General features: G+C 44.0%; 1 protein-coding gene and 1 pseudogene across 1 annotated transcript; one reads left to right on the top strand and one right to left on the bottom strand.

Annotated features, from left to right (window-relative positions):
• Positions 1-132: 132 nt before the first annotated feature.
• LOC132514279 (U3 small nucleolar RNA-associated protein 25 homolog) lies at positions 133-20730 on the bottom strand. Its single transcript, XM_060138905.1, is given in 3 exon segments — positions 133-2041; positions 2043-2625; positions 20624-20730. Coding segments are annotated over 3 exon segments (2268 nt in total). The 3' UTR covers positions 133-463.
• Positions 20731-22199: 1469 nt separating this feature from the next.
• LOC132514282 (CXXC-type zinc finger protein 1-like) lies at positions 22200-25699 on the top strand (annotated as a pseudogene).
• Positions 25700-27549: the final 1850 nt, after the last annotated feature.

Raw genomic sequence — 27549 nt, 5'->3', positions numbered from 1 at the left:
TATAAATAAAGTTTTATTGAAACACAGCCACACTCATTTGTTTACATATTGTCTATGCTGCTTTCACACTACCCCTGCAGAGTTGGTAGTGTAGATTGAGTCAATTCTTTTCGTTCTTTTTTTTTTAAGAATTTACCAAGTGTAATAAATTAGAGGTGAAGTCACAACAAAAGAATTTATGGCGTCCAAAAAAATTCACAAGTAGAAGTTTCCTTCTATCAACTTCTCAGAGTCCCATGAGCTCTCCCCTGACCTCTGAAAGATGGGTTTTACCAAAATCTGGTTTACACTGAACTTTTCAGGTATATATGATCTGAAAAGAAAGAAGTATCTGATAAGAACCTGCCTGGTGCTCCTTCCTTGCTGCAGCCCTTCTTTGTGTAAGTGATCAGAATCAGGTCCAAGTGACACAGAACCAAGCATGACATATCACACCAAACACCAGTTCCTGTCCAACCAATTCTCATCTCTCTCCAGTAATGAAGAGGTGGACGTTCTTCTTGGACTGCAGCATCTGTGCAGCCCGCTCGACCCCGACCACAGCAGCCAACCTCTGGGCATCGTACTTGGAGTAGAGGACGGTGCAGGTCCAGGCAGCTTCCTCTCCTCTGGTGGTGGCTTGCAGCATGTTACAGACTTCACTGTAGAAGTGGGGATATGTTGGCAGTTCATAGAAAATCAGGTTCCTGATGCCTTTTATTGTGTATCTTTTGTAGAAATGGAAGCGCTCTGTGAGGAGCAGGAACTGCTTCTCTCCTTGAAGGAAGAAGTGTCTGGCCCTGGAGACACCAGACTTCTGGGCACACTCGCAGATATGAGTGAAGTTCAGTTCCTCCTTCTTGAAGTAATTTCAGAGACGCACAAAGTCCAAGTAGGAGGGGACATAGATAAGCGTGTGAGACATGACTGCATCACGATACTGAGGCAAAATCTTGTTGACGAAAAAGTTAAACCTGGCATCAATCACTGAAGCTAGGTTTTCAGCTTCCATCCTCTGGAAGACACGTGGGAGCTGCACCAGGACATGACTGATGCAGCCTGTCATCGGGACGTTCCTCACAGCCACCTGGCCTTGCCCATGGATGCAGTATTTGATGAACACAGAGTTGATCTGGGCATCCTGCGGGGCCCCAGACAGCAGCGTCTGACGATAGTACTTGGACCAATTATTGAGGCTCCACATGCGCACTCGAGAAAAGTCCACCCCATGTGAGTCCAAGGGCAGTAGGTCCATGTGGTTCATCAAATGCAAGACATGCTCCCAGTTCTGCATCAGGTAAATGTCAGCTTGATCAATGATGAGAAGCTCAATAGAAGACAGAAAGTCAAAATCTCTCTTCTTCTCTCCTTCTCCACCAATGATGGTCCTCAAGCCCAGAGGGGAGGCAATGAGGATGTCTGACGAATAGAAGGGGGCATAAAGTCGGATGCTTCTCTGCAGTATTGCCACTCCAGTCCTGAAGTGGTCATCGATGTTGCCGACAAATACAGCTTCATAATCCTCAGGCCTCTTCAGGTTGGGTGGTCTCTCCTCGGGATCTGAGCCATACTCTCCATTAAACCTCTTTTTGTTGCCTACAATTATTTTCTTCTTGCTGTCGCCCTCAAGAAGACTGATGAAGAGCTGTACCACCCGCAAAGCAGCTTCCCGGAATGGCACCACTATCAGCACCTTGGGCCTCGTTAGCCCTTGGTCCCTGAAGTCATCATCATCACCCACCCCAAGTTTCTGGCTTCGGCACCTGCTGTTGTTGGTAAGCACCTGGGCATTGGCTTTGAGGACGTGATTTATCACATGCAGGCAGTACACGTGGCGGATCTCTTCCCCATTCTTCAGGGCAGTCCTTTCTGGGTAGAACAGGTCCCGGTAAGAATTCATAATTAAGAAGAGCTCTTTCTGGAGGGGTGGGAAGGGGCTACTTGAATTTGGGGGACCAGAGAGGAACTGGCTGTTGGTCTTGATCCAGGTGGATTCCAGAGGCTTCTGGAGATGAAGTGACTTTAAGTCAATGTCCTTTGGGGGTTTAAAGGTTTCCGGTTTCCAACTGTTGAAACCTGGATGAAAAGACAAGCTGGCCCAGGATGGGCCATTTTAGCTGGTGGGTAGTTTTGGGATTTGTGGCAACAGCCTGGATTTCTTTTTCTTTCAGTTCTTTGTTTACATGTTGTGCAAATGGATCTTGTAATGCTTTCAGAGAACAGTTGCCTTCTCTTTCCTCTTCGAGAAAGTTGGTTTCTAGGCTGAAGAGTGACTCATGTTTTGCATCTGTAAACTCCTCTGGGGATTCCTCTGATGTGCCAGGTGGCCCGAGCCCATCTTTTCCCTTAGGGTCAGCAGGTAAGGCCGCATTCTTCTGCATGTCAGTAGACGCTACTGCCGTCTCTTCCTCCACACTGATGTCACTATCGCCATCTTCAAGATTCATTTCTGTCTCATCTATAACACTGTCTTCTTCTTCCTCTTCCTCCTCCTCATCTTCCTTGGAAACATCCTTTAATGTGGCAAGTAGTCTGTTGTAACCAGAAACTTGTTCTGGTTCACTCTCTGCTTCACTTTCAGAACTTGAAGTATCTAAACTCTCTGACAGTTGACAAGTCTGTGGTTTTGCTTCCTTTCTGGAAACCCTTGGAAGGTGGAAAACAGAAGTTCAATGTTTTGAAATAAAAGATTTGGTAAAGCTGTCTTCTCTTGTAACTTAGAAAGAAGATCAGTGGACGAAAGCAGTTCAGGAGCTTGTAGTTCTAAAGAAGTCATGATCCACACCATTGTAAAGAAATCATACCCCAATAAAGATGTTAAAAAAAAAAGTCATGATCAAGTGGGGTTTATTCCAGAGACACAAGGATAGTTCAACATCAGCCTGAGAGGCTTGTCTGCTCACCCGCTGGGGTGGGCGGGGCTGGGAGCTCAATTCTTTTCATTCTTGTTTCTTTATTCTGCTCTGTGGTAGTTATTTCCACTATTTTATCTTCCAGGTCACTTATCCGTTCTTCTGCCTCAGTTATTCTGCTATTGATTCCTTCTAGAGAATTTTGTATTTCATTTATTGTGTTGTTCATCATTGTTTCTTTGCGCTTTAATTCTTCTAGGTCCTTGTTAAACGTTTCTTGTATTTTCTCCATTCTATTTCCAAGATTTTGGATCATCTTTAGTATCATTACTCTGAATTCTTTTTCAGGTAGACTGCCTATTTCCTCATCATTTGTTTGGTCTGGTGGGTTTTTACCTTGCTCCTTCATCTACTGTGTGTTTCTCTGTCTTCTCATTTTGCTTAACTTACTGTGTTTGGTGTCTCCTTTTTGCAGGCTGCAGGTTCATAGTTCTTGTTGTTTTTGATGTCTGCCCCCAGTGGCTAAGGTTGGTTCAGTGGGTTGTGCGGGCTTCCTGGTGGGGGGGGACTGGTGCCTGTGTTCTTGTGGATGAGGCTGGATCTTGTCTTTCTGGTGGGCAGAACCGTGTCCGGTGGTGTTTTGCGGTGTCTGGGACCTTATTATGATTTTAGGCAGCCTCTCTGCTAATGGGTGGGGTTGTGTTCCTGCCTTGCTAGTTGTAGGGTATCCAGCACTGTAGCTTGCTGGTTGTTGAATGGAGCTGGCTCTTAGCTTTGAGATGGAGATCTCTGGGAGAGCTTTCACCGTTTGATATTACGTGGAGCTGGGAGGTCTCTGGTGGTCCAATGTCCTGATCTCGGCTTTCCCACCTCAGAGGCACAGGCCTGACACTTGGCTGGAGCACCAAGACCCTGTCAGCCACACGGCTCAGAATTAAAGGGAGAAAGAAAGAAAGAAAGAAAGAAAGAAAGAGAGAGAGAGAGAGAGAGAGAGAGAGAGAGGGAGGCAGGGAAGGAGGGTGGGAGGGAGGAAGAGAGAGAGAGAGAGAGAGAAAGAAGGAAAGAAAGAAAGAAAGAGAGAAAGGAAGGAAGGAAGGAGAAAAGAAAGAAAAAATAAAATAAAGTTATTAAAATAAAAAAATATTAAAAATTTTTTAAAAAAGAAAGAAAGAAAGAAGAGAGCAGCCGAACCAAAAAAACAAATCCACCAGTGATATCAAGCCCTAAAACCATACTAAAAAAAAAACCAAAAGCAAAAAAAAAAAAACGGACAGACAGGACCCTAGGACAAATGGTAAAAGGAAAGCTATACAAACAAAATCACACAAAGGATACACATACACACTCACAAAAGGAGAAAAAGGAAAAAATATATATATATAAAGGAAGAGTAACGAAATCAATAAAGATATCTACCAATGATAATAAACTCTAAATACTAAACTAAGATAAACATAAAACCAGAAACAAATTAGATGCAGAAAGCAAACTCCAAGTCTACAGTTGTTCCCAAAGTCCACTGCCTCAATTTTGGCATGATTCGTTGTCTATTCAGGTATTCCAGAGATGCAAGTTGATTGTGAAGATTTAATCCACTGCTCCTGAGGCTGCTGGGAGGAATTTCCCTTTCTCTTATTTTTTGCACGGCTCCTGGGGTTCGGCTTTGGATTTGGCCCCACGTCTGTGTGTAGGTCGCCTGAGGGTGTCTGTTCTTCGCTCAGACAGGATGGGGTTAAAGTACCAGCTGATTAGGGGGCTCTGGCTCACTCGGGCCAGGGGGAGGGAGGGGTACAGAATGCGGGGCAAACCTGTGGTGGCAGGGGCTGACATGATGTTGCAACAGCCTGAGGTGCGCTGTGTGTTCTCCCGGGGAAGTTGTCCCTGGATCATGGGACCCCGGCAGTGGCGGGCTGCACAGGCTCCCGGAGAGGAGGTGTGGATAGTGACCTGTGCTCGCACACAGGCTTCTTGGTGGCTGCAGCAGCAGCCTTAGCGTCCCATGCTCGTCTCTGGGGTCCACACTGATAGCTGCGGCTCACGCTCGTCTCTGGAGCTCGTTTAGGCGGTGCTCTGAATCCCCTCTCCTTGCGCACCCCCAAACAATGGTCCTCCAATACTTCTAGGTAGGTCTCTGGACCTGCTGTGGCACTGTGGGGCCAGCTCAGACTCTGATCTGGCCTTACTCCTGCATGTACTTGTCTCCAAAGTCCACAGCCTCGATTGTGGGAACACTCGTTTTCTCTTCAGATATTTCACAGATTCAGGTTTTACCAAGCCAATTGCAGGGGTCTAATCCGCTGCTCCTGTGGCTGCACGGAGAGATTTCCCTTTCTCTTCTTTGGTCGCACAGCCCCTGGAGTTCACCTTTGGTTTTGGCCCTTGCTCTGCCTGTCAGCCACCCTCAGGCATCTGTTCCTGCCCAGCCAAGAGGGGTGAAAGCAGAGGCTGATTAGGGCTCACTTGCTCACTCAGGCCGGGGAGAGGGAGGGATACAGCTGTCACAGTTGGGGTGTGGGGGGAGTGCCTGCAGTGGCAGAGGCCAGCAGGAAGTTGCTACAGCCTGAGGCATGCCATGCATTCTCCCAGGGAAGTTGGCCCCAGATAATGGGACCCTTGGCAGTGGTGGGCAGCACAGGCTCCCAGGAAGGTGTGGGCAGTGACCTGCACTTGCTCCCGGGACCCTCGGCAGCAGCAGCGGCAGCCGTCGCGCCCGCCTCTGGGATCCTAGGTAGCAGCTGCGGCTCGCGTGGGTGATGTCCTGCCGTCTGTGAGTGCATGTAGGTAGAAGCTCCTATGGTGGGATTGCCCCTCTCCTTGAGCACCCTGCAACAATGGTCTCTTGCCTCTCAGGAAGGCCTAGGCTTTTTCCCAGACTCCCTCAGCTGTGGTGCACTAGCCCCCTTCAGGCTGTGTTCACGCAGCCAACCCCAGTCCTCTCCCTGGGGTCTGACCTCCGAAGCCTGAGCCTCAGTGCCCAGCCCCCACCTGCCCTGAACAGACAAGCATCTCAGGCTGGGGAGTGGTGGTTGGCACCAATCCTCTGTGCGGGATTCTCTCTGCTTTGCCCTCCGCACCCCGTTGCTGCGCTCTCTTGCATAGCTCCGAAGCTTCCGCCCCGCCACCCCCCATCTCTGCCAGTGAATGGGCTTCCTAGTGTGTGGAAACTTTTCCTCCTTCACGGCTCCCTCCCAGAGGGGCAAGTCCTGTCCCTACTCTTTTGTCTCTGATTTTTTCTTTTTTCTTTTGCCCTACCCAGCCACGTGGAGATGTTCTTGCCTTTTTGTAAGTCTGGGGTCTTCTGCCAGCGTTCAGTAGGTGTTCATTAGGAGTTGTTCCATGTGTAGATGTATTTTAGATGTATTTGTGGGGAGGAAGGTGATCTCCATGTCCTACTCCCCTGCCATCTTGAAGGTCCTCCTGGAAGTTTTATATTTTTTAATTACAGATTCAATTTCACTTCTAGTGATCAGTCTGTTCAAACTGTGTTTCTGCTTGACTCTGTCTTGGCAGGCTGTATGTTTCTAGAAATTTGTCCATTTCTTCTCGGTTGTCCAATTTGTTGGCATATAACTGTTCACAGTATTCTCTTATGATTTTTTTTTTTTTTGCAGTACGTGGGTCTCTCACTGTTGTGGCCTCTCCCATTGTGGAGCACAGGCTCCGGACGCGCAGGCTCAGCGGCCATGGCTCACGGACCCAGCTGCTCCATGGCATGTGGGATCTTCCCGGACCGGGGCACGAACCTGTGTCCCCTGCATCGGCAGGCGGACTCTCAACCGCTGCGCCACCAGGGAAGCCCTCTCTTATGATTTTTTTAATCTCTGTGATATCATTATTATCTCTCTTCTTTCATTTCTTATTTTGTTTATTTGGGTCCTCTCTCTTTTCTTCTTTGTGAGCCTGGCTAAAAGTTTATCAGCTTCCTTATCCTTTTGAAAACCCAGCTCTTGGTTTCATTTACCTTTTTGGTTTTTTTATCTCTATTTTTTTTACTTCCTCTCTGATCTTTATTATTTCCTTCCTACTTCTGACTTTGGGCTTTGTTTGTTCTTCTTTTTCTAATTCTTTCATGTGGTAAGCTAGGTTGTTTAGTTGAGATTTTTCTTATTTCTCGAGAATGGTCTGTACTGCTATGAACTGATTTTGCGGCATCCCACAGATTTTGGAAAATTGTGTTTTCATTTTTATTTGTCTTGAGGTATTTTCTGATTTCCTCTTCGATTTCATTGTTGACTTTTTTTTTAATAGCATGTTGTTTAGTCTCCACGTGTTTGTTCTTTCCCCCTTTTTCTTTCTGTAGTTATTTTCTAGCTTTGTGCCTTTGTGGTCAGAAAAGATACTTGAAATAATTTCTATCCTCGTAAATTTGTTGAGGCTTGTTTTGTGACTTAGTATGTGATCTATCCTGGAGAGCGTTCCATTTGCACCTGAAAAGAATGTGTATTCTGCTTTCTTTGCACGTAGTGCCCTGTAGATATCAATTAATTCCAACTGGTCTATTGTGTCATTTAGGACCTCTATTGCTTTATTGATTTTCTGTCTCAGTGATCTGCCCGTTGATGTCAGTGGGGCGTTAAAGTCTCCTACTCTTATTGTACTATTGTCAATTTCTTCCTTTATGTCTGTCAGTATTTGCTTTACATATTTAGGTGCTCCTGTATTGGGCACATATATGTTAACGAGTGTAGTATCCTCTTCTTCTATTGATCCCTTTATCATTATATAATGCCCTTCTTTGTCTTTCATGATAGCCTTTGTTTTAAAGTGTATTTTGATACGAGTATTGCTAGCCCTGCTTTCTTGTCACTTCCATTTGCACAAAATAACTTTTTCCATCCCCTCACTTTCATTCTGTGTGTGTTTTCTCACCCTGAAGTCTCTTGTAGGCAGCATGTTGAAGGGTCTTGTTTTTTTATCCAGTCAGCCACCCTGTTTTGTTTGGAGTATTTAGTCCATTGAGATTTAAAGTAATTATTGATAGGTATGTATTTATTACCATTTAATTCCTTGTTTTCTCATTTTTTTGTAGTTTTTTGTTCATTTCTTTTTCTTTCTGTGGTTTGGTGATTTTCTTTTGTAGTATGCCTGAGTTCCTTTCTTTTTGTTTTTTTGTGTATCTATTGTTGATTTTTGATTTGTGGTTACCGTGGGATTCATATATGTTGACCCATAATTGTATCTACTTGCTATAAACTGATAATCATTTAAGGTCACACACATTCTAAAAGATGTACATTTTTTACTTCCCTCCCCCACATTTTGTGATTTTGATGTTCTATTTTACATGTTCATGCTTATCCTTTTGCTGTTAATTGTAGTTACAATTGCTTTTACAAATTTTTTGATTGTTTTTTAATCTATATACTGGCTTATTTAAGTGATCATCAATCCTTTTATATATCTGCCTTTCCAATAGATTCTTGCTTCTTTTCTTTTTAGAGAAAACCCTTCAATATTTCTTTTAGGGAGGTTAATATTGCTGAATTCCTTTAGCTTTTGCTTGTCTGAGAAATTCTTTATCTTTCTTTCTATTCTAAATGGTAATCTTGCTGGGTAGGGTATCCTAAGTTGCAGGTTTTTCCCTTTCAGGACTTTGAATATATCATGCCACTCCCTCTGGCCTGCAAAGTTTCTGAAGAGAAATCAGCTGAGAGCCTTATGGGGGTTCCCTTGTAACTGACTCCATGTTTCTTTGCCGCCTTTAGAGTCCTCTCTTTATCTTTAACTTTTTCCATTTTAATTATGATATATCTTGGTGTGAGTCTGTATGGGTTCATCTTGCTTGGGACCCTCTGTGCTTCCTGTACCTGGATATCTGTTTCTTTCTTTAGGTTTCAGAAGTTTTCAACCATAATTTCTTCAAATACATTTCAATTCCCTTTCCTCTCTTTTCTCCTTCTGGAAGCCCTATAATGCGGATGTTGGCATGTTTTATATTATCCCGTAGATCTCGTATGTTGCTTTCGTTTTCTTTTTCATTTGTCTTTCTGTCTGCTGTTCTAATTGGGTGATTTCCATTTTTCTATCTTCCAGATCAGTTATGTGTTCTTCTGTATCACCTAGTCTGCTGTTAATTCCTCCTAGTGTATTTGTCATTTCAGTTATTTTATTCTTCAGTTCTGCCTGTTTCTTTTTAATATTTTCTTGTTCCTTGTTAAAATTCTCACTGTGTTCATATATCTGTTTCCTTAATTCGGTTAGCATTTTATTGCTAATGCTTTGAACTCTTTAATAATAATAAATAATTTCTGTTTCATTAGTTGTTTTTTCAGGGGTTTTCTCTTGTTCTTTCATCTGAAAAAATTCCTCTGCCTTCTCATTTTGCTTAACTTCCTCTGTCTCTATGAAATTAGGTGAAATAGTTACCTATACCAATCTTGAAGGAGGGTCCTTGTGTGGGAGCATCACAATACTGTCTTCATGTGCCCAGTGGCTTTGATGGGAGAGCTGGATCTGAAGTGAGCATGAATCACATCTTCCCCCAGAGTGTGCTGGTAGCTATCACATTGGTAGAAGGTGGGGCTGGAAATGGAGGGGCTAGAGCCAGGGCCAGATGTGGTCTAGGGCTTCTCCTCTGCTCAGTGGCCAACACCACCCTGTTGGGGGTGGGGGTGGGGGTAGGGGTGGGGGTGGGTCCTAAGTTGCTGGAGCATAAGTCCTAAGAGTCTGGTCTGAGCTGGCTCCATTCCCTCTAAGTGTGTGCTCTCCCGTCTCCCAGCACGGGCACCCTTGTCCCAAAGGGGAGCAGTACTGGAGCAAGAGGAGCTGGAGCAGGTGCTTGGTGTGGGTCAGGGCACAGGCTGTAGCAGTACCAGCACCAGTCACTGTTCTGGACCATTCCTGCAAGTGCCAGCAATGGCTGCCTTCACCTTGTTTAGATGCCATGCTGGGTCTGAGCCAGCTCGGTCCCTCACAACTGCGCACTCCCCTCTGCCATGGTAGCCCTCACCCTAATGCAGAGCTGCACCATGGAGCAAGTGGGGCCAGAGCAGAGGCTTAGCTCAGGCTGGGTCACATGCTGGGTTGGTCATGGGAAACCAGCCAGAGTCCTGGGTAGTTTCAATATGCTTCCCCACCCTTGTTCCGGGGAGTAAGCAAGCATGTGCATGCTCTTCATGAGTGGTGTGTAGGTTTCTTACAGCCCTCCTATTAGTCTCACTGATTTTCAAACCAGCTCCAGTTTCTTGTCTTCCCCGTGTCAGACCCCAAGGCTGGGTGCTCAATATGTGGCTTGAACTTCTCACTCCCCAGGGAGGACCTCTGAGCCTGTGCAGTCCCCTTCATCTTCTGTGCCCCCTCTCAGGGGTGCAGGTCTTGACCTGATTGCTTCTCTTCCCTTCCTAGCTGATTCTGTGTGGATCATTTTTACAGCCTTTTTGCCAGTCTCCAGTTTGTTTTCAGTGAGAATTGTTCCACACGTTGATGTATTTTTCATGTGTTTGTGGGTATAGGTGAGCTCTGCATCCTCTTCCTCTGCCATCTTGATCTCCCCTTCTCTCTTCCCTCCTCCTTCTTTCAATCTCCTCTTCTCCTGAACTTTGAAAAACTTTAAGAATGACAGAAACAGTTTTCAAAAAAACTGTTCTGAAAGCTGCAGGCATGAGATTGCACCTATGATCCTGAGAAGAAGGCATGGAAAACTGGAACAGTCCCTCAACAGTTCGAACCACAAATTTTCAGCAGTTACAGATAAGAAAAATTGCAGCCTGGGACAGACCACAGTCATATGCCCTTCTTGCCCTATATAAATTAATCCTGCCTCAGCTTGGGAAGTTTATCATTCTTAAGTTTCTAACTGATGCACATCCGTTGAGTAAAATCTTTAAGCACTCTTAGAGTCACAGTTTTTCTCTCGACAGGTTCATTCTGTAATAATAAAGGGGTTAATTCATCAAAAGGACATAACAATCCTGAATGTTTAGGGACCTAATAACAGAGCTTCAAAAAGTGTCAAGAAAAACCTGATAGAACTGCAAGGAGAACTAAATCAATCCACAATTACAGTCCAATATTTCAACACCCTTCTCTCAATAATCACTAGAATAAGTAAACAGAAGAGAAGAAGTAAGGATATAGAAGACTTGGATAACACTATCAACCAACTTGCCCTCATTGACATTTATAGAGCATATCGGCAGACTACACTTCCTTTACAAGAGCACATGTAACCCATTTACCAAGATAGACCATATTCAGGGTCATGGAACCAATCAAATACATTTAAAAGTATTCATATCATACAAAGTATGGCCTGGGACCAGAACTGAATTAAATTAGACATCAAAACCAGAAAGATCCCTGGAAAATCCCCAAATGTTTTGAAACTAAATTACATACTTCTAAATAATCTGTAGATGAAAGAAGAAATAAAACTTGAAATTATAAGATATTTTGACCTAAATGAAAATGAAAGCACAGCATATAAAAATAGGGGGATTCAGCTAAAGAAATATTTAGAGGTACATTTATAGCACTAAGCATTTATATTAGAAATTAAGAATGCTCTTAAAGCAGTAATCTCAGCTTCCTTCTTAAGAAACAAAAGCTGTACGAGCAAATTAAATCTAAAGTAATTAGAAGAAGGGAAATAATAAAGATCAGAGCAGAAATCAATGAAATAGAAACCAGAAAATCAATAGAGGAAATCAATGAAACCAGAAGCTAGTTCTTTGAGAAGATCAATAAAATTGTGAAACCTCTAACCAGAATGATCAGGAAAAAAAGAGAGAAGACACTAGTCACTAAGATTAAGAATGACAGAGGTGAAATCACTGCAGGTCCTAAAGATGTAAAAAAGGATAAAAGGGAGCACTATTAGCAAAGATGGAGGAGTAAGGATCCCTGGAATTTCACCCTTCCATAAAAGCAATGAAAAAACTGGCAAAATATTGTCAAAATCAACTTTTTCACAACTCTGGAAATCAACCAAAGTTTTTCAGTTACCTGGGAAGCATTTAGTCAAGAACATATACTGAATCTCAGTACGAACAGCAAGTTCTGTGGCATTTTAACTTTTCCTACTCCCACCCCCAACTCCCCAGTTCAGTGGCAGACTTGAAAAGACCACATTCCCGGTACCGGTAGGAGCAGAATGGAGTTATTGCTCTTTCTAAGAGCTGCTATAAACATGGGAGGACAAATATCTCTTTAAGACCCTGCTTTCAATTCTTTTGAATATATATCCAGAAGTGGAATTGCTGGATCATATGGTAGTTCTACTGTTAATTTTTTGAGAAAATGTTATATTTTTTTCATTAGTGACTGTACATTTTACATTCCCACTAACAGTGCACAAGGGTTCCAATTTTTCCACATCCTTGCCAACACTAGTTATTTTCTGTTTTTTGATAGTAGCTCTGCTAATGAGTGTGAAGCGGTATTACATGTAGTTTGGATTTGTATTTCTCTAACAATTAGTGATGTTGAGTGTATTTTCATGTGCCTGTTGTCCATCTGTGTGTCTTCCTTGGAAAATGTCTATTCAGGTCCTCTGCCCACTTTTTTTTTTTTGGCCGCACTGTGCAGCTTACGGGATCTTAGTTCCCTGACCAGGGATTGAACCCATGACCCCTTCATTGGAAGCACAAAGTCTTAACCACTGGACTGCCAGGGAAGTCCCATGCCCACTTTTTAATTGGGTTGTTTCGTTGTTGAGTTTTAGGAGTTCTCTATATATTCTGGATATTAATCCCTTATCAGATATAAAATTTGCAATTATTTTCACCCCTTTGTGTGTTGCCTTTTTTACTCTATTGATAGTGTCTTTTTAAAAATTAATTAATTTATTTTTGGCTGCATTGGGTCTTCGTTGCTGTGCGTGGGCTTTCTCTAGTTGTGGCAAGCCGGGGCTACTCTTTGTTGCGGTGCACAGGCTTCTCATTGTGGTGGCTTCTCTTGTTGCGGAGCCTGGGCTCTAGGCGCGGGCTTCAGTAATTGTGGCACGTGGGCTCGGTAGTTGTGGATTGCAGGCTCTAGAGCGCAGGCTCAGTAGTTGTGGCACACGGGCTTTGTTGCTCCACGGCATGTGGGATCTTCCTGGACCAGGGCTTGAACCCATGTCCCCTGCATTGGGAGGTGGATGCTTAACCACTGCACCACCAAGGAAGCCCTGATAGTGTCTTCTGATGCACAAAAATTTTTAATTTTCATGAAGTTCAATTTGTCAAATTATTTTGGTTGTTGTTGTTGCCTATGCTTTTGGTGTCATACCCAAGAAACCATTGCTGAATCTAAGGTTGTGAAGTGTTTGCCCTATGTTCTTAGAGTTTTAGATCTTACATTTAGGTCATGGATCCATTTTGAGTTATTTTTTTAATATGGTGTTAGGTACGGATCCAACTTCATTCTTTCCCATGTGGATATTCAGTTTTCCCAGCACCATTTGTTGAAATGGCTGTTTTTCCCCCACTGGATGGTCTTGATAGCCTTCTCAAAAATCATTTGATCATATATACAAGGGTTTATTTCTGGATTCTCTGTTCTATTCCATTGGCTTATATGTTTCTCTTTATGCCAGTACCATATTGTTTTGATTACTGTACCTTTGTAGTAAGACTGAAATCAGGAAATGTGAGTCGTCCAGTTTTGTTCTTCTTTTACAAGATTGTTTTGGCTATTCAAGGTCCCTTGAGATTCTATATGAATTTTAGGAATTTTTTGTGTGAAAAAAAATTGGGATTTTGATAAGGATTGCATTGAATCTAGATCAGTATTGACATCTTACCTATGTTTTCTAATCTATGAACATGGGTTATTTTTCCATTTATTTCTGTCTTTATTTTCTTTCAGAAATGTTTTGTAGTTTTCATTGTACAAGTCTTTTAACTTCCTTGGTTAAGTTAATTCCTAAATATTTTATTCCTTTTGATATTATAAATGCAATTGGTTTATAAATTTCCTTTTTGGGTTGTTCATTGTTAGTGCATACAAATGCAACTGATTTTTGTGTGCTGACCTTATGTCTTGCTACTTTGCTGAATTTGTATATTAGTTCTAACAGGTTTTTTTTGGGGGGGCGTCTCTATGGAATGTAGGGTTTTCTACATATAAGAGCATATTATCTGTGAACAGAGATCATTTTACTTCTTCTTTTCCAATTTATATGCCTTTTATTTCTTTTTCTTGCCTAATTGCTCTGGTCAGGACTTCTACTATTTTGAATAGCAGTAGCAAAGGTGGGCATCCTTGCTTTGTGTCTGACCTTAGAGGAAGTTTTCAGTCTTTTACCACTGAGTATGGTATTTTCTGTGGGTTTTTCATACATCAATCTTACTATGTTGAGGTAGTTTCTTTCAATTCCTAGTTTGTTGATTTTTTTTTTATCATGAAAGAGTGTTGAATTTTGTCAAATGCTTTTTCTCCATCAATTGAAATGACCATTTGGCTTTTCGACCTTTCATTTTGTTAAGTTGGTGTATTACATTGTTCAGTTTTCATGTTGAGCCAACCATGCATTCCAGAAATAAATCCCACTTGATCATGTTGTATAATCCTAATATGCTGTTAATTTGGTTTGTTGACTATTTTTGCATCAATGTTCATAAGGGATTTTGGTCTGTGATGGATTTTTTTTTCTTGTAGTGTCTGTCTGGCTTTGGGATCAGCATAAGGCTGGCCTCATAGAATGAATTAGGGAACATTCCCTACTCTTCAATTTTTTTTTGAAAAGCTTGAGAAGGAATGATGTTAGTTTTTCTTTAAATGTTTGGTAGAATTCATTGGGAAAGCTATTAGGCCCAGAGATTTCCTTTCTTGGGAGATTTTTGATTACCGATTCAATCTTTTTACTAATTATTGGTCTCTTCAGATTTTCTATTTCTTCATGGTTTAGTCTTGGTAGGCTTTGTTTTTCTAGGAATTTGTCCATTTCATTTAGGTTATCCAATTTGTTGGCATACAATTGCTCAGAGTACTCTCTTTTAATTCTTTTTGTTTCTGTAGAATCAGTAGTAATGTACTCACTTTCATTTTTGATTTTAATAATTTGAATCCTCTGTTTCTTTCTTAGTCCATCTAGCTAAATGTTTATCCATTTTGTTGATCTTTTCAAGAATCAGCTTTGGGTTTTGTTGCTTTTCTATCACTTTTCTATTCTCTATTTCATTTTATCTCTAATCTTTATTATTTCTTTCCTTCTGCTAGCTTTGGATTTAATTTTTTCCTCTTTTACAGGTTCCTTAAGTTGTAAAGTTAGATGTTGACTTGAGATCTTTCTTGTTTTTTAATGTGTTTATAGCCATAAATTATCCCTTAGCATTGCTTTCACAGTGTCACATAAGCTTTTCTTTTTCTTAATTTTACTTATTTTTGGGCTGTGTTGGGTCTTCGTTGCTGTGCACAGGCTTTCTCTAGTTGTGGCAAGCAAGGGCTACTCTTTGTTGCAGTGCACAGGCTTCTCATTGTGGTGGCTTCTCTTGTTGCAGGGCAGGGGCTCCAGGCACCAGGCTTCAGTAGTTGCAGCACGCGGGCTCAGTAGTTGTGGTATGCGGGCTCTAGGGTGCATGGGCTTCAGTAGTTGTGGTGCGTGGGCTCAGTATTTGTGGCTCATGGGCTCTAGAGAGCAGACTCAGTAGTTGTGGTGCACGGGCTTAGTTGCTCCATGGCATGTGGGATGGTCCTGGACCAGGGATTGAACCCGTGCCCCCTGCATTGGCAGGCAGATTCTTAACCACTGCACCTCTAGGGAAGTCCTCCATAATCTTTTATATGTTATGTTTTCTTTTTCATTTGTTGCTAAGTATTTCCTAATTTCCCTTGTGATTTCTTTATTGATCCATTGGATGCTTAAAAGTGTGTTGTTTAGCTTCCACAGATTTCTGAAATTTCCCGTTTTCTTTCTGTTATTGATCTCTAATTTTATCCCATTGTTTTTATTTTTTTAATATTTTATTTTATTCTTATTTTTATACAGCAGATTCTTATTAGTTATCTATTTTATAAATATTAGTGTATATATGTCAATCCCAATCTCCCAATTCATCCCACCACCACACCCCCACCCCACTTTCCTCACTGGCTGTCCGTACGTTTGTTCTCTACATCTGTGTCTCTATTTCTGCCTTGCAAACCAGTTCATCTGTACCATTTTTCTAGATTCCACATATATACATTAATATACGATATTTGTTTTTCTCTTTCTGCCTTACTTCACTCTGTATGACAGTCTCTAGATCCATCCACGTCTCTACAAATTACCCAATTTCGTTCCTTTTTATGGCTGAGTAATATTCCATTGTATATATGTACCACATCTTCTTTACCCATTTGATTGTCAATGGGCATTTAGGTTGCTTCCATGCCCTGGCTATTGTAAATAGTGCTGCAATGAACATTTGGGTGCATGTGTCTTTTTGAATTATGGTTTTCTCTGGGTATATGCTCTGTAGTGGGATTGCTGGGCCATATGGTAATTCTATGTTTTGTTTTTTAAGGAACCTCCATACTGTTCTCCACAGTGGCTGTATCAATTTACATTCCCACCAACAGTGCAAGAGGGTTCCGTTTTCTCCACACCCTCTCCAGCATTTGTTGCTTGTAGATTATCTGATGATGCCCATTCCCATTGTTTTTAGAAAAGATACTCTGTGTGATATCTAACTTTTAGAAAATATTGAGATTTAATCTGTGGCCTAACATGTGGTCTATCCTGGAATATGTCCCATGTACACTTGTGAAGGATGTGTATTCTGCTGTAGTGGGTAGAGTGTTCTGTATATGTCTGTTAGATCAAGTTTGTTTACTGTGTTGTTCATGTCCTCTGTTTCCTTAGTTATCTCTTGTCTGGTTGTTGTATTCATTATTGCGAGTAGAGTATTGAAGTCTCCAACTATTATTGTAGAACTATCTATTTCTCCATTCAATTCTGTCAATTTTTCTTCATATATTTTGATGTTCTGTTATTAGGCATGTAAATGTTTATAATTGTTATATATTCTCACTGTTTTGAACTTTTAATTAATATATAATGTCTTCCTTGTCTCTTGTCAAGAGTTTTTGACTGAAAATTTATTAGTCTGATATTAGTATAGCCATCCCTGCTCTCTTTTGGTTATTATGCATGGAATAACCTTTTACATACTTTCACTTTCAGCCTATTAGTGTTTGGGGATCTAAAATGAATTTCTTGTAGACCCCATACAGTTGGATCACTTTTCTGAAAAAAATCCTTTCTGCCAATCTCTATCTTTTGATTGGAGAGTTTAATCCATTTACATTAAAGTAATTACTGATAAGGAGGGACTTACTTCCATTTTGGCATTTGTTTTCTGTATGTCTTTTAGCTTTCTGTCCCTCCTTCCCTGCAACACTGTCTTCCTTTGTGTTTAGTTGTCGGGTTTTTCTTTTTTTTGGTAATGAAATTTTAAAATTCCTTTCTTATTTCCTTTGGTGTATATTTTATAGCAATTTTCTTTGTGGTTACCATGGGGGTTTCATTTAACATCCTAAAGTTATTACACTCTAATTTGAATTTACACCAGCTTAATTTCAGTAGCATATACAAATTTCTCCTTTAATAGCCCCATCCCCACCTCTTTCAGTTGTTGATTTCACAAAATTACTTCTTTATACATTGTGTGTTCAAAAACATAAGCTAATAATTTTTTAAAAATACATTAGCCTGTCAAATTATGAAGATAACAAAATGTGGAGTTACAAACCAAAGTTATAATTATAGTAGCTTCTAGATTAATAATTGCTTTTTTTAATGTAGTAGTCTCTTAAATCATGTAGAAAACAAACAATGTGGTTATGCAGCATTGTTACAATAATTCTGCCTTTTATAATTGCCCATGTATTTACCTTTACTGAGATCTTTATTTTTCATATGGCTTCAAGTTACTCTCTATTGTCCTTTCATTTCAACCTTCAGGACTCCCTTTATCATTTCTTTTTTTTTTAACATCTTTATTGGAGTATAATTGCTTTACAATGGTGTGTTAGTTTCTGCTTTATAAGAAAGTGAATCAGTTATACATATACATATGTTCCCATATCTCTTCCCTCTTGCGTCTCCCTCCCTCCCACCCTCCCTATCCCACCCCTTTAGATGGTCACAAAGCACCGAGCTGATCTCCCTGTGCTATGCGGCTGCTTCCCACTAGCTATCTATTTTATGTTTGGTAGTATATATATGTCCATGCCACTCTCTCACTTTGTGAAGACTATTTCTTAAAATAAACCTTAAAACTTTGGTTTTTATAACATCCAATATATGAATCACCAACAACTGTTGTAGGAACACTGTGCTGGGAGTCCTTCACACTCCAGCATTGCCTTAACTGTCTAGTAGAGGAGAGAAACCTGCAACCCACACAGTGACACAAAGCAGAATGACAGAGGTGTTGTGAGAAAACTGAAAAAGGAGGAGCAAGGAGTTTGGGGAAGGCTTCCCAGTGGGGCAGGCACCTGAGCTTAACGTTGAAAGATAAGCAGAAAGTTGACAGGCAAAAGCAGACAAATACAAAACAGACAAGTACAGGCAACTCTCCCCCATCCTTTATAATTCCAAGGTTAAAATAAGAGGAACACCACTCACTATTATAACTATTTCCACAAGTGCATTCAGAAGAGAAGCAGGTCACTTGGTTGGAAAGGAAGTAGAGGGAACTTCCCAGATGGTGATGCCAAAGCTGAGTCTTGAAGGGTGAGCAGGACTAAGCAAAAGAGAAGGACAAGCCTGAGCAAAGGCCTGGAATGTGGAAGCCCATGCTGCATTGACAAGAGAGTGACTATCCAGGATGTCCTGAGTGTTTGACACCTGGAGGGCCTGGGAAGAGGATTTGTCTATCACAGGAAAGTGGGGCCCTGTCATAGAGAACTTTGATGGGCACACCACAGAGTGGAGAACTGATTCTGAATACCCTGGGAATCCAGGGAAGATTCCCAAGGAGAATGGTGACATAATTTTTTCATCTGTGGCCCTTTGGGAAGACAACCCTGGAGGCAAAATGGATTAGCCAGCCACATGTCAGAGGTGGGAGTTCATTATAATGTAAAATACAGGAAACCTGAACTAGGGCTTTGGAACTGGGAATGAAAGAAAGCAGCAGTAAAGAGACAGGAGATATTGGAGAGGTAGGTCTGAAGTCAGAGGTGAAGAGCAAAATGCTGTCCGAGATTCTTTGAATGAGCCACAGTGATGAAAAATAACTCAAAGGGAAGTTAAAAGTTTAGCTGGGACAAAACAAGTAGTGCTTATAAACATTCACAGCCATAGAGAGGTAGTAATGCTTTCTTTAGAGCTCGCAGACTACTTCTTAGTTCAGCTCGAATTTCTCACCTCTTGCCCCAATCCCTAAACTGGATTTGATAAAAACTGTGAAGATTTAGCAGGGGATACTGTCTTTAGAGGCTAGGCTCGAACCAGGACAATAGCTTCTTAACAGCAACATCTTAACATTTTTGAACTTTGCTTTTCTACATGATGATTAGTTAGATGCAACTCTAGTGTAAATTACAGCATTTATTTGCTCTTATCTTCAAGGAATAATATGCAGCCAGATAAATTGCAGTAATTTGCCACTTTGCAACAACACCAGGCAAGGCACCTGATCATCAGTAGCTACTGGACACTCTTGTGTGTCATGTGTAAGCTGGGCACTGCGCAACCAGTAGTGAGCAAGACCAACATTGTCCCTGCCTTCATTTCTAGTTGAGGAAGATGGGTGTGACAAAACAGGTGTGAGGGGTTCAGACAATGCCTCCATTTACTTCTTAATTTCAAGATTAAAATAAAAGAAACATTCTTGCTATATAATTATGTCCACAAATTCATTCAGAAGAGAGGCTGGTCATCCAGATGGAAAGGAAGCAGAGAGAGCTTCCCAGACGGTGATGCCAAAGCTGAGTCCTGAAAGGTGAGCAGTGTGATTGTAATCTTTCACAATGATAATGTTTTTTTCTATTTTACTTTTGTTTTACTTTTACTAATATATTTTTCTTTATTTTCATTTTACATCATTTTAATCATGTATTATATAAGATTTGATTTAATTATATAAGATTGGATTTAATCATGTATTATATAAGATTTTTACATGTTCATGGTGAATGAAATCATTATAGAATGACCCTTTGAACCCCAATTAATACTTTTTGTCTTAGTAGTTTTAGTCTGATATTAATATAATTGACCTTGCTTTATTTTGATTAGCATGTACCTGGCAAATTTCCTTCCATCCTTTTATTTCAAACGTTTCTGTATCCTTATGATTTGCCAGGTTTGGCATAAACAGCATATGGCTAGACTTGTTAATTTTCATCCAAAATGACAATCTCTGACTTTAACTGGAGAGTTTACCCCATTGACAATTTTTTATTACTGATTATGTAATAAAGTATAAATTTCAAATATGAACTTATTACTACCTTCTTACATTTTTCTTTCTATTTTCCTGCCTTTCCATAAATCTTTTTCTACTTTCTCGACTTCTAAAAGCTGATTTACTTGTTTTTCTTTGTTTTTCTCATTGCCTACCTCATGATTGAAATAGCAGATAGTAAAATGGTACTAATATGAAATTATTCAAAGTAATCGGAAATGGTAAAGGGATCAATTTTCCTGCCACATACAATAATGCAGTGAAGATCACCCTGATGTGTGAAACAGGGAGGCACTGGTGTCAAAAGAAACAAGTGTATCCTTCATGGCGCACAGAACGGCGTGTACTCAACTATTGTTTCACTGTAACCATTTGTTTCAAACTTTGGGCTGTACAGCAGCTCGGATATTAAGGGTCTGGAGCAAGTGCAAACACAGTACTCTCGGGAAGGGGTGGCGCTAAGGTCGATACCGGACCGGAAGTCGCTTTGCTGCCGTTTTTACCTCAGCTGCCTTGAAGCTTTCCTCCGTGTAGCGCTTTCCGGGCTTTGAAGACGGAGGGGTGGGTGAGGGTGTCATCGAAGGGGATTTGGGGGTTGATAATGGGTGTCTTTGGAGGCAGTATGGGGACTTGTTCGAATTTGAGTTGAGCGCTCAGATCATTATTTTCTGTCTTCTTATATTGTCAGCTGAGACCACAGTTGGGTATGTATTGTTTTCGTTTTCGTTAAGCTCTAAATATTTTCTAATTTCCGTTATTATTATTTTTTTTACCAAGAGTTTAGAAATGCCTTTTCAATTTTCAAAAGTTAAGGCTTTTGTTTCTAACGCGACTTCTCTGTGCCCCGTGTGATGCTTATTCATTGGAAAGTGTTCAGACTTCCTTTAAGACTAAGGCCAGGGTGAGTTTTTATTAATATTGCATCTGTAGCTCGAAACTAGTATGTGTTCTCTGGTTGATAACTGTCTTAACCAAAACGTGTGTATTCTTTGTGTGTGTGCTTGCTCTTCTAATCTTTGAGAGTAATGATTTGCGTGTGTGTGCAAATGCACGCAAACATTTAAAAACATTTGTATATTTATATATTTTAGTAGGCGTTACTGGGTTCAGGTAGGAGTAGTTTTCAGAATAAAGATTGTCAAATTCTTCTAGGTGAGTGAGTCAGGGCAGACAGCGCACAGCGTGGCACGTGCAAGTGGGGGAGGGGGCAGGGCTTGGCATGGCTCAGCATGTGAGAGGTAAGGCAGAGCAGAGTATGTACAGGAAGTGGGGAGGGGTATATGAGGCTGAGAGTCTGGGAGGCGGGCAGGGCCTGGCAGCGCATGGGACCCACAGGGCTGGGAGCCTTAAGGCAAGACAGAGTGTGTCCAAGAAGGCAGAGTCAGGCATGTGGAGCCTGGAGAGACTAGGCAGACTGGGCGGGACAGAAAGGTGGGCGGAGCATGTCTGAGGGGCTGGGCCGGCTGGGCAGAGGAGGCTTGTCTGGGACCATGGTGTAGGGCAAGCAGGGTAGCAGGTGTGTCCTGGAGGGTGGACAAGGCAGGCTGAGCCCTCTAAGTGTAAGGAGGTAGAGTCTAGCTTTTCTGGGTGGATATGCAGGGCCTTATGATTTCGACTGGGCAAGATGCAGCCAGATGGACTAGCCAAGTGTGTCTGGATAAGGTGGGCAAGCAGGGCCAGGTGGTGCCAGTCATTCCCAGGCAGGCAAGACCTAGTGCATCCAGGCAGGTGCTGTGGGCCCCAGCCACAGTGGCCAGAGGGTGAGGCCAGGAGTGTTGGGGCAGGGTGAGCCCATCCCCACCCACTTAGTGCTGACCCAGAGCCCTCCTTCCATCAGCACAGGAGCGCTACTTATAATCCCTGGTCTCTGGTGAATCTAGGACACAGGGTGGTTGGGGGAATGGAGCTGGTGCGAGGGTCTGCCCGTCAGTTCTTAACTGTGATACTCTCAGAGACTTTGCCATAGTCCCCCTGACAACTGCTCACTCGATCACACCTGCCTCAACTACAGAAGTCTGAGCTGTCCCAGAAGTACCAGGTGGGGGCAATGCCATCGGCAGGAAAGGAGGCCACACACCAGCTGTTGTCTGAAAAGGACCTGCCTCAGTACTGAAGCTTATACCAGGACTTTTATATACGAGATTCTTGACAATCAAAGCCTGATGAGTGTATGGCAGGGCCCCTGCGTGGAAGGGTAAGGACATTGAAGGCAGGGAGGCTCAGCAATGAAGAGAGAGGCGGCACGGAGTGTCCAGAGATCATTTAAGAAACAAATTGGGGAGACCTGTCAGCATTTTTCTCGCCTACAGCCCTGGATGAATGACACTGAGGACTTCCCATTCCTAGATTCTGCACTGCAGAAGCAGGCAATGGATACGAAGAAAAGGAAGAATTTGAAGAAAAAAGTGGAGTGGAAGGTGACAGAAATGGTGGAATGGGGGGCATGGAGGCAGAGGTTGGGGGCAGAATGCAAGGTAGTAGTACAGGGTTAGGGGGCTGACACTGATTCCCTTGCCCCTGCTTTGACCACTCTTGTCTCACAGAAGGAGAAGCAGCAGAAGCTCATGGAAAAGTCAGAAGACCCAGAGCAGTCAGATGCCGAGCACCCAGCCTCACTGCGGCAGTGCCTGGGGCCTGACTGTGTGCACCCCACCCGGCCAGGCTCCAAGTACTGCTCGGACGACTGTGGCATGAAGCTGGCAGCTGAGTGAGTGCACCTGGAGGTTAAGCAACAGGGAATAAAGTAGGGCATGATCTATGCCAGCTGTAAGTCCATCTACCCCGCTACCTATGCATCCTCCACCATTCGTCCACTCACCCACCTATCCATCCACCCTTACATCCACCGACCTGCTGAACCACCCATCCACATTCCATCCACCAACCCACTCATTCACCCTCAACAGTCACTTACCCACCCAGCTGTCTAGCCATGCACCCAACCATCCACCATCCAAGCACGCATTCACCAACATTCACTCATCTACCATTCATTATCCTAAACATCCACCATTCGGCCACTCATCCATTTCTTCTTATTTTGATGCCCCCACATACGCATTCCATTCTTGCTGTCTCCCCTTCCAGCCGCATCTATGCGATCCTGCCCAAGCGCATCCAGCAGTGGCAGAAGAGCCCTTGCATTGCTGAGGAGCATGGCAAGAAAATGCTCGAGCGCATCCACCGTGAGCAGCAGGACACCCACACCCGCCTGAAGGACTTAGAGTGCCATTTCCATGAACTTGAGGCCATCATTCAGCGTGGCAAGCAGCAGGCTGTGTGCAAAGATGAAGAGGTGAGTGGGAATGGGTGGGGTGGAGCAGAAAGGTGCCTGATATCTTGCCCTGCCGTCCCCACCCTGCACTGCTTTACTGGCCCTTCTACGGTCCTATGCAGAGTGACAAGCATGGCAGGAACAGCGTCAACCTGCAGATCTTCTGTGTCTCCTGCGGGCAACCCATCAATACGCAGGTTGCCCTGCGCCACATGGAGCGCTGCTTCGCCAAGGTTGGAGCATTGGCTGGGGGAAGATGGGGCAAGGGTGTTTTTGGCTGGGTGGGGTCCATGAGGAGGGGGGCAGGTTTGGTGCCCGGGTATTTGTTGTAGAAGAGAATACAACACACATCCATGGCTCTACCCATTTGTGCTTTTCTTCCACCCCCAGTAAAGGGGCCAAGATTTGGGCATCAGCCACTGGTGAGGGGGGGACATCGGCTGAGTAGACAGGAGCGTAGGGTCCACAGGGAGCAAATGTGTTGTTTGGGGCTTTTTCATGGGAGGTTACGCAGTGTGTGTCTATAGTTCCTCCCATTTGTACTCTTTTTTTCCCCAGTATGAGCGCAAATCGCCCTTCACGTCCATGTACCCCACTCGCATTGAGGGGTGAGTGTGAGTGCTGCTCAGGGTCAAAGGCACGATGTGGACAAGGTCAGGAGCAGGGTGGGCAAGATCAAGGGCAGGATGTGGGTAGGCTCAGAGACAGAGGTGGGCAGATTAGCGGCAGGGTATAGGTGGGGTTGGGGACAAAGTGTGGGCAGGGTTCAGGGTGGGACCAGCCTCCTCCTGACCCTTAGCACCTCACTTTCACCTCTCCCCAGAGCCACAAGGCTCTTCTGTGATGTTTACAACCCACGGAGTAAGAGGTACTGTAAGCGACTCCAGGTGTTATGCCCTGAGCACTCGAAGGACCCCAAGGTGAGACTTTTCTTTCTCTACCTCATCGCCCTCCATTCCTCCCCTTCTCCCTACCTGACCACCTTCCTCTCGTCCTCCAGTGCTTGATTGCCTCCTATTCCTTCTTCCTTCTGCCTGACTGCCTTCATGCCTCCTGACCAATCCCTATGTATCCCCTCCTCCTTTCCTGACCTCCCCTACACCCCCCCTCACTGCCCAATCACTTTCTAGTTTTACTTTTCTCCCTGCCTGTTCATTTATTCATAATCTCCTTGCCTGACCCCGCACCCCAACATTTCTCTCTCCCTCTGCCTGACCAGCCTCCGTTCCTCTGCTCCTCACTGCATAACCATTCCCCATTCTTCCCTTCTCCTTGCTTGCTCATCTCTTCTTTTCCTAGCCCCTGCCTGACCACCCCACAATCCCCCCTCCCTCCCTGCATGGTTACCCTCAATTCCTCTCTTCTCACTTGCTGACTTCCTTCCATTCTTATTCTCCCTGCCTCACTTCCCCAATTGCCTTCTCACTGCTTGTCATGTCCTAAATCCCTTCTTCTTCCCTGTTTGATCAGCCCCCATCCCTTTCACCCTCCCAGCCTTATTCCTCACCTCCCCCATGCTTTACCAACCCTCATTCATCTACTTCTCCCTGTCAGACCCCCCCTCCATCCTTCCTCTCCTTCCTGTTTGATCTCTTTCTGTTCTTCTGTCCTTCCTGCCTGATCACCTCCATTCTTACATCCCTGCTTAACTTCTTCCTCCATTCTCCATGATTGATCATCCCCCTTTGGCCCCCTCTTCTTTACCTAATCACTGAATTCCTCTCTTCCCCCCGCTAGGTCACCACTCCCCATTCCTCTCCTTCCTGCCTGCCTGCCCTCTATTCCCCTCTTCCTTGCATCCTGCCTGCCTGATCACCCTCCATTTGCCACCCTTCACGTACCTCATCATCTTTCATTCTTCCCCACAGGTACCGGATGAAGAAGTGTGCGGTTGCCCACTAGTGAAAAACGTCTTTGAGCCCACCGGTAATTTCTGTTGCCTCCCCAAACGCTTGTGCAATCACCACTACTGCTGGGAGAAGCTGAGACGTGCCGAGGTGGACCTAGAGCGCGTGTGCATGGTACGTTACGTGGTACGTTACATGGTACATTACATGGTACGCCCCTTAGGGGCTGAGAGGCGGGATGGAATCCTAGAAGGCCCTTCTCATGCTTGCCCCCCACAGTTGCTCAAGCTGGAAGAGCTGGTTGAGCAGGAGCACAAGGTGCGCACAGCCATGAAGAATCGGGCAGGGCTGCTGGCCCTGATGCTTCATCAGACAACCCAGCATGACCCGCTCACCACTGACCTACGCTCCAGAGTAGACAGCTGAGCTCTGCTCAGCTGAGGTCCTGTACTCAACACCCTGTGCAAGGGTGACACTCTACGAATTCCTCACACACCTCTTCCTCTAATATATTTTTCAGGGCATCTCAGAGTTTCTCTGTGCTTCTCTGTTCCCCATTTAGTCTCCTGTCTCGGTCTATGCCTCCTTGAGGTGGGGTGGTCCTCAAAATCCCCCTCTTTCTGTCTGTTCCTGTATCCCCCTTCTCTTTCTTTCCTGAATCTGGGTGGGGCCAGGAGATCTGCCCTGCCCTCATCTCCCACCATCCAGAGTTTTGTTTAAAAACTTTAGAACAAGAGATTTTAATATTCTTTGGTGGCCCCTAAGCCGTTCTCTCTGGCCACAAACCCAATTCCGAACCTCCAGTGGTGGTGGGTGACAGTGCAGCTTTACTTGGGGGGTGGGCTACAGTGCACATTTGGGGGTGCCTATGATGCCCGGTGTGCTCAGTGCAGGTCCTGGTGCACACCTGGTTTCCAGTGTCTAAGAAGTGGGTGGGGAGGGTGAGTTTGAGTTTTCATCTCTGTCAGAAGAGGGAGGGACAGGTAGGTTGCCCTGGATGTGCAGTGAAATATGCAATCAGTTTATGCACACAAGATGTTGCCTCTCCTCAGCCTGAGCACTTTGAAGACAATGGGAAATAGGAATATTGTTTATTGAGAGTCAACCCCATATGGGGTTTAGAATCACAGAGTGGCTAAGTGTGGGCACTTTGGAGTCAGCTGACCTCGGCTTAAGTATTTCCTGGTCATTCTACTTGCTAGCAGTGTGACCTTGGGACAACCAACTTAGCCTCACTGTGCTTCAGCTGCTTCTATTGTAAAATGGTCCTAAGGATAATCATTGTCAGGTAGCTGGCAAGGTTGCAGTGAAAATTAAATGAGGTACCTGATATTGATCACCAGGGCCTCAGGACAGGGGCAGGTGTGTCACAGGAGGAGCAAATTCCAGACTTGGTGTCCCTGAGACAGGTCACCATCCTCCTGATGTGTGAGCACCATGGGGCTGGTGTCCCACATCCAGAGCCCTTCCTGTTTCAGTGGAAAATGTGATGCAGCCGATGGAGGAAAGGTGGGATGAGCGGGTCAGCCCCACAGACTAGAGGAGGGGGAGGCAGCTCCCTGCAGGGTGTCTGTGAGCGAGGTGTGGGTGGGGGTGACCACCGGCCCCAGCCAGGGAGACGCTCCCCCCTGACGCCCAGCACAGGCCCTTCAGTCCTCACTGGCTCTGTGCATACACTCAGCTGATCTCTACCAGAGCCTGCTTTCCCCTGATCCTTGGGGATTTGCTGATTTCTCCTCTATCCTGATCTAGGGCAGAAAAATCCCTTTTCTTTGGAACTTAGAGAATGGCAGGGTAGTAGGGTGACCACGCTCTCTAGGGCCCTTCTGCTTCTTCCTCCTCCTCTCAAAGATGAGTAAAGTGGCCTGAGAAGGTACATGACTTGCCCAGGCCTCTGGGATTGTGAGTGACAGCAGTGGACTGGAACCTGGTCTCCTGACTGTGCCTTCCACCCTCAGCACACAATAGCCAAGACCAAGTTTCCCACTAAAAGTTCCCCTCAAGGGATTTCCCTGGTGGTCCAATGGTTAACACTCTGAGCTTCCATTGCAGGGGGCACAGGTTCAATCCCTTGTCAGGAAACTAAGATCCTGCATGCCGAGTGGTAAGACTAAAAAAAAAATGTTCCCCTTGAGAGTCCGTAAACAGAGGCAGACGATGAGGGAACCAGACCTTGCCCCACAGTTCCCTCCTTCCTGTGGATGTTGTCACCTCTGGGGAGAGGCTCATTTTCACAGGGGCTCAGGGTCATGTGGTCAGTAAGACAGTATATATGA

The sequence above is a fragment of the Lagenorhynchus albirostris genome, unplaced genomic scaffold, assembly GCF_949774975.1.
Source record: "Lagenorhynchus albirostris unplaced genomic scaffold, mLagAlb1.1 scaffold_380, whole genome shotgun sequence".
Lineage (NCBI taxonomy): Eukaryota > Metazoa > Chordata > Mammalia > Artiodactyla > Delphinidae > Lagenorhynchus > Lagenorhynchus albirostris.
Note: the sequence above shows the minus strand (reverse complement) of the source record. Positions and strands in the feature narration are given on the sequence as shown.